Source organism: Triticum aestivum, chromosome 3D, assembly GCF_018294505.1.
Source record: "Triticum aestivum cultivar Chinese Spring chromosome 3D, IWGSC CS RefSeq v2.1, whole genome shotgun sequence".
Taxonomy (NCBI): domain Eukaryota; kingdom Viridiplantae; phylum Streptophyta; class Magnoliopsida; order Poales; family Poaceae; genus Triticum; species Triticum aestivum.
Genome location: NC_057802.1, coordinates 317,010,127 through 317,016,454, shown reverse-complemented (window position 1 = coordinate 317,016,454; position 6,328 = coordinate 317,010,127). Strand labels below are relative to the sequence as shown.

The 6,328-nt window shown below is 51.4% G+C and overlaps 1 protein-coding gene across 1 annotated transcript; it reads right to left on the bottom strand.

Annotated features, from left to right (window-relative positions):
- Positions 1–234: 234 nt before the first annotated feature.
- LOC123074553 (cytochrome P450 72A15) lies at positions 235–2,406 on the bottom strand. Its single transcript, XM_044497356.1, has 4 exons — positions 1,813–2,406; positions 1,417–1,661; positions 921–1,305; positions 235–794 (listed from the first exon to the last, which is right to left on the bottom strand). Exons 1-4 carry the CDS (start codon positions 2,356–2,358, stop codon positions 369–371), a joined length of 1,602 nt encoding a protein of 533 aa, XP_044353291.1. The 5' UTR covers positions 2,359–2,406; the 3' UTR covers positions 235–368.
- Between the last annotated feature and the right edge of the window lie 3,922 nt (positions 2,407–6,328).

The following is a 6,328-nucleotide window of genomic DNA, read 5'->3' as shown; positions in this document are numbered from 1 at the left end:
CTCTCTGTCTGGTTGTGATTGAGGGTGTATGTTAAACAAATGAATATTTTATATAATGCCAAGTTGAGGTAGTTAGTATGGTATATCTCGTTGGTTGTAAATACGGTTTATCTGTAGCTCGTTACGATCTCATAGTTCGATCTCTGTACCTTGTATCATCGCATATAAATACATGACGAGGCGTGTGCCGAACTGACAGTTTTCCTTATTTTAAAGTGCTTAGCAGTAACTGAGTGAAACTCGAAACCCAACCACTATACACACACTTTTATTCATACCATGAAATCTATCAAAACAGAACCTCAAACATGAAAAATCATCACATTCACTATATCATACATGATGGCGAGACAATAAAAATAGAATGATCAAATAGCTCTAAGATTTATCTGTGCACCATGCATCGGCTGCAATGTTATCACAGTATATGGAGCATGACTATACGACGGCGCGAGTTCGAACTCAAAGCTTTGAATGATCATGCACATTGCCATCTTGGCTTCAAGAAGTGCGAAGTTCTGGCCGATGCAGATCCGTGGGCCCCAACCGAAAGGGAGAAAGGCACCTGAATCATTGGATGCCTTGGAGACCCCATCGGCGAACCTGTCTGGCTTGAACTCATGGACATCGCTGCCCCAAATGTGTTGGTCATGATGGATGAACATCACGGGGAGCTCAACCATGACCCCAGCAGGGTATGTTATGCCTCCAATCTCCATCTCCTTGTAAGTTTTCCGACTGAACAAGGTTGCCGGCGGGTACAGCCTGAGAACTTCATAAAGGATCATGGTCACCTACAATTCCCGACACAACACAGGAAGTTAAACGTCCGTGCAATCAACAAGCTGATGTGGTTGATGCTTTCGAATCTTGAATGAAACAAAATCAGTTGCAACGTTTTGAATATATTTAAGCCTCACCGTTTTGAGCCTGCTTAGCCCTTCATATTCCGGTTTGTTTCTTCCAAATAAACCCATGATCTCCTCCCTCGCACGGTCTTGCCACTCCGGGTGCATGCTCAGTAGGATCATGGTCCACGTGAGCAGCACCGACGTCGTCTCCATTCCTGCAAAATAGAACAGCTTGCATTCCTCGATGACGTCTTCAATTGTCATCCCCAAGCTGGATCGGCCATGCTCGTCAGTCTGTCTCATGTTTGACTCTAGCAATAAGCTAAGCAAGTCGTCCTTGGTGCTCTCGCCTTGTTTCATTGCTTGGATTCTTTTACCAACAAGATTTTTCAGGATCGATTCGATCTCCTTGTTGATTTGATGCATCCTTCTGTTGTTTTTGGTTGGCAAGGACCTGAAAACGAAAATCCCGTTACATGTTCAGTATAGACGAAGATGGAATTTACTGAAAAAAGAAATCAGTAAGTGCTAGTAAAGCTTAAATACTAGTACTAGTGGTACTAACAAGTAGCCGGGAATGAGAAGCCCCCGAATGTTCGTTATGAGGCGCTCAGCTTGCTCCTCCTGTAGCTGAAAGATCTTCCTCCCCTCAAGGTGGCTGCTGCTGAATGCGGTGCGAGAAATAACATCCCCCGTCAGGTTCTTGAGCTCCGGCCAAACATCCAGCTCGCATGAACCCTTGGAGCCTAGGGACGTCCTCCATCTGCTAACAAGGTCTTCGCAGCATGAAGAAAACGCCGGCAGCATACGCTGCAGAGTCACCATGCACATTCCAAAGATCAAGATCAAATGTATGTACACTCTATATCACCTTTCAAAACAAAAACTGGTATGATGTTTAAATGTTTCATACGGAGTAAATGATAATAATATATGAAACATATTAGCGTACGTAACGTACCTTGACCTTCTCGAGCTGGAACGCGGGGTTGAGGATGCGCCGATGCTTGGCCCACTTCTCGCCGTCGATGCTGGCGAGGCCTTCGGCGAGCAGCTTGGACAGCGCCGGAAGCTTGGTCTTCTCGAAGTGGCCGAACTTGTTGGACATGACGTCCTTGGCGAGGTCGGGGTCGCTGATGGTGACCTTGGGGATCGGGCCGACCCAAGAGAAGCACGTCCTCCCGTGTTCCTCAACGGCGTTGTAGAGGAAAGGCGCGACATGGGCGGAGATGTCGTGGCACCCCAGCGGCAAGGGCCTCGCCCAGGCCTCCTTGCTCAGCCGGCCGTGCTCCTTGAGATCGCCAACGGGGAAGCGGTAGGGCGTGCCGCGGAGGCCCTGCGCTCTGAGCTCGCGCTCCAGCCGCCGCGGCCGCAGCCACAGCATGTCCAGTAGCTTGCCGGCCTGCCGCAGAAGCGCGAGGCACAGCAGGCCGCACACCAGGAAGCCCCATGGCAACGAGGCCGGCGTCACTCCTCCAAGAACCGCCATGCCTCTCTCAAAGAGCATTCTCAGGAGAAAAGTGTGCTGCTATGCTAGCAGTAGGATCTGACTCAAGTGGACATTTACTGGAGCTGGGTGATGTACGGTGGTGGGCCTCAGGTTATATAGAGGAGGTGTCGCCCGGTTGCGGTAGTCCGTGGATCGTGCCCATTTGTTTAAGGTTTCTTCAAGCGTAGTGTAAGAAGAGTGCGGCCATGTTGCCTTGCTCTGAAGGAACTTGGTGGAGAAGAAATTCACACGGGAATCGGCTTGGTCAAGCTGAGTGGTGACGAGCAGGATAGGTGCCCCACGTGTGCCCATTGATTGTTGCTAGCGGTTCGAAATCACAACTCAGATTGCTCGGTCTTCCTTGGAAACTGGACACCGGCCCGCTGCATATATTCAGACATCTAAAGTCAACGCCATGCTTATATTCAGTGTATCCATTCTTTTTTATGGAACACACCAAAATGCATCTGGTCTATTATTATTATTATTATTATTATTATTATTCATCGTCGTCGTTGTTAAAGCAAGAGGCAAACAAGCTAACACAATTCTTGTGCGCAAGCTAAATTATTTGAACAAACAATTTTAGTGGGTCCTAATTATTACAATAAAGATAACACGATAAATGCATATTGACCACATGGCAAATGCGGTGAGCACCATAAAAAGCAAACAATGTTTACATATATAGTGCGTCCGTAGAGATGAGTATTTTTTTCGGAAAAGAGGACGACCCTTGTCTCTGCATGATCAATGCATACAACTATTTTATTAATTATTCACTGAGACCTTACAAAATAATACATTAATAACTCTGAATCCACTTTCCTGACAATATCTATCGCTACTCCTATCAACTTGATGAAGGAGGTGTACATGATTAGGGCTGTCTGCCCAGACCTCATACAAAACCTAGCATCTAAAACCGAAGGCCTTAACCAAACCGCCCAACGGGGGGTAGGGGCTCGAACAGTAGAGATGAGTGTATACGATTAAAATAATCTTGTGATTGTACTGTGTTAAAAGAGCAATGTTTAGACAAATGGATATTGAAAAGGGCAGACATGAGTTCGGCAACAACGCATGTGCTGATGTGATTCATAGTTTTGACCCGTGCTTCGCGTTTTAAGTTTCCTCCACACTGCAAATCAGTGAAACATTTGGTTCACTAACTCTATGCGCATAATCTTTTAATGATAAACTTTTATTTGCTCGGAATGTCTATCCCTGACTTAATTTCTCACTCCATTATAAATGATTTGGCTCTTATTTAGGAAATAAAGTCTTACTGGTTCCAAAAGAAAACTCTATGGGCAGAACGTGATCATGAGCTTAAACTGACATTCCATCAAATTCAATTACTTCGAGTGTTTTGAAGATTTCTCAAACAAGCCTTCCTACTCCCTGATGGAGTCGTGTGAACTTTACTTTTTTTTTTGGGGGGAAAGGAGGTTAAAACCCCGGCCTCTGCATATCAATGCATACGGCCATTTATTATTTATTATTTAATAAAGGTCTAACAAGAACATATATCAAGTCATCCGAAGCCACCACTCACACCTATAAAACTCGATAATGCGGGGTGGTCCCACTCCCCATATCTAAAACCGGTGTCGTCGTCGATCCATCCATATAACATATCGGAACCAACAGTCGGTGCAGCAGACCTAAAACGTACACCACATGCACACGTTTTAGACGGCGCTATCATCATCAGACCGATGACCCATTTTCAGGAGGGAGATTCGCATCATCCTTGCCAGTCCGTCCATCCGTCGACGCCACCATGGCGCCACCGCCCCGCGCTCGTCCATCCAGACGCGGAGATTCTGGAAAATTTGTCGTGCGTAGCACCTGCCGACCAAGCATGACACAGCGTAGCACCTGTCGGACAGGCATGGCATGACATCTGTCGGATCACGGGTTCCGGCAAAACCCTTAAGGTTCGAACTCTGGGGTGCGCACGAAGATCTCTCTTCCCCAAGCTCACCCACTCCCCGCGATCTCAAGGCCTCGCACGCCGAACTCAAGGAACAAGGGACACGAGAGTTTATACTGGTTCGGGCCACCGATGTGGTGTAATACCCTACTCCAGTGTGGTGTGGTGGATTGTCTTCTAGGCTGAGGATGAACAAGTACAAGGAAAGAACAGCCTCCTGAGGAGAGGTGTTCTTGAGCTCGGTGAGCTTGTGCGTGTGTGGGTGGAATGGATCTGATCCAAAATTCGTCCCCCTCCTATGGTGGTGGCTAGTCCTATTTATAGAGGCTCCGGTCCTCTTCGCAAATGTTAGGCGGGAAGGGATCCCACAACGGCTAATTTGAAGGGGGGCAGCTAGTACAAGCTATCCTGACAAAAGGTGGTCTTCGCCTGCCAAAGGCTCTGGTGGTGACGACGTCGTGGGCTCCGTGGTGACCTCCGTCCTGCCGTCCTGCTGGTCTTGGTCTTGTTGCACCGATATGGAAACCTTTGCCTGATGCCTCGGGACTCTTCGCCTGCGCATGCTCCTTTAGCACCAAAGAGGAAACGAGTACTCTACGCCCGCTGGCGCCCGTCGGAGGAGCCACGCCGTCGCAAGGGTCTTGGGTGTTTGCTGGTGAAGATGGGTCGTACCAGGCCGTCGGAGGAGCCACGCCGCGGACCGCAGGCAGGCAAGTCTGGGGACCCCCGTTCCCAGAACGCCGGCAGTAGCCCCCGGGCCCAAGGCGTGCTCGGACTTGGCTTCGAGGTGAAGCCAAGGGGCAAGTGCGGAGCGTCGCGGGCCCCAACCGCCTGCGGCCTTGATTGACGCGTGGCGACTGACGGGACGTGGGCGTCTCCGCTTCCCCACGCTGCCTCGGCAACTGCTCAACTGGCAAAAGGCTGGCGCGGGCTCTGCTGCCTTCATTGCTTTCCTTCGTCTTGCTTCAGATCCCCTTTCTTGCTCCTTGCTTCCGAAGACTCCAGATCCGCCCAAATCCTCCTTCAAGCCTGCCACCAATGGCGCCCAATAAAGCTCGGGCTGCTCCTCCGCCATCCTGGTACGAGCCTGCGCTCGACGCGCCAAGCGTCTCGGAGAAGAACCTTGCCGCCATGCTCCTGATGACGGCAGAGGGCGATGAGAAGAGGAAGACTACGCTCCGGGCTGGCTCCGGCAAGCCAGAGGCCGCAGGCAGCACCTTCTACCCCTTCCTCATGAGCAGCATCGTCGCGGGGTTGGTTCCCCCTTTCTCCGACTTCTTCTATTCCGTCCTCAGCCATTACAAGATCCACACCCTCCATCTTCATCCCAACTCCATCCTCCTCCTGTCGATCTTTGCCTTCTATTGCGAGGCATACGTCGGGGTGATGCCGTTTGTGGCGCTGTTGCGCCACTTCTTCTATCTCCGGGTCAAGGAGGGCCACTGCTCGGGGTGCGTCAACTTCGTTGCGGCCAACAAGACCAACGCAATCTCGAAGGCCGGGAAGAAGGCCGAGGGCTTCCGGAGCAAGTGGGTCCTGATGGATGCCAAGTGCTCCCACCCCCGGCTGGTACTGCCGACGGAGATGCCCACGTCCCCCGATGGGTGGTTCCGCGCGAGGCTCGCCGACCCCCGGGCGGCACAGGTGCTGGAGAGGATAACCGCCGACCTGAACCTAATGACCCAAAGGCGGTGAAGCTAACTTGGGCCATGATCGTCAAGGAATTCATGGCGCAGTGCGTGGCTCCCCTCCAGGCGCGCTCCCTCCCTTTGTGGAAGCTCGGAGACGAAGCAGACGACCTCCGCCTTCGTCCGGAGGCCCTTTCTGCCGAGGAGTTGGGCACGGCCCTTCGTTCCTTAGTTGGGGACGACCAAGGGTATCCGCCGAGCTCCTTCATTCCCCTATACCGCCGCCCAGATGGGGCGGAGACTGCCGCTGCCATGCCTGTCTTTGATGGCCGTGGGCTCGTGCCGCCCGCGCCCTCAGATGTCCCGGTGGCGACGACTCCGGTGGTGGTGTCCTCCGGTGAATCCGGCGAGGAGGAGGAGC

Excerpts from the sequence above, each read along its gene's own strand:
- LOC123074553 (XM_044497356.1), bottom strand. The coding sequence starts at position 2,358 with ATGCTCTTTGAGAGAGGCATGGCGGTTCTTGGAGGAGTGACGCCGGCC. Across the intron at positions 1,306-1,416 it reads CTTCTCATTCCCGGCTACTT|GTCCTTGCCAACCAAAAACA; the intron begins GTTAGTACCACT and ends TTTCGTTTTCAG. Across the intron at positions 795-920 it reads GGCTAAGCAGGCTCAAAACG|GTGACCATGATCCTTTATGA; the intron begins GTGAGGCTTAAA and ends CGGGAATTGTAG.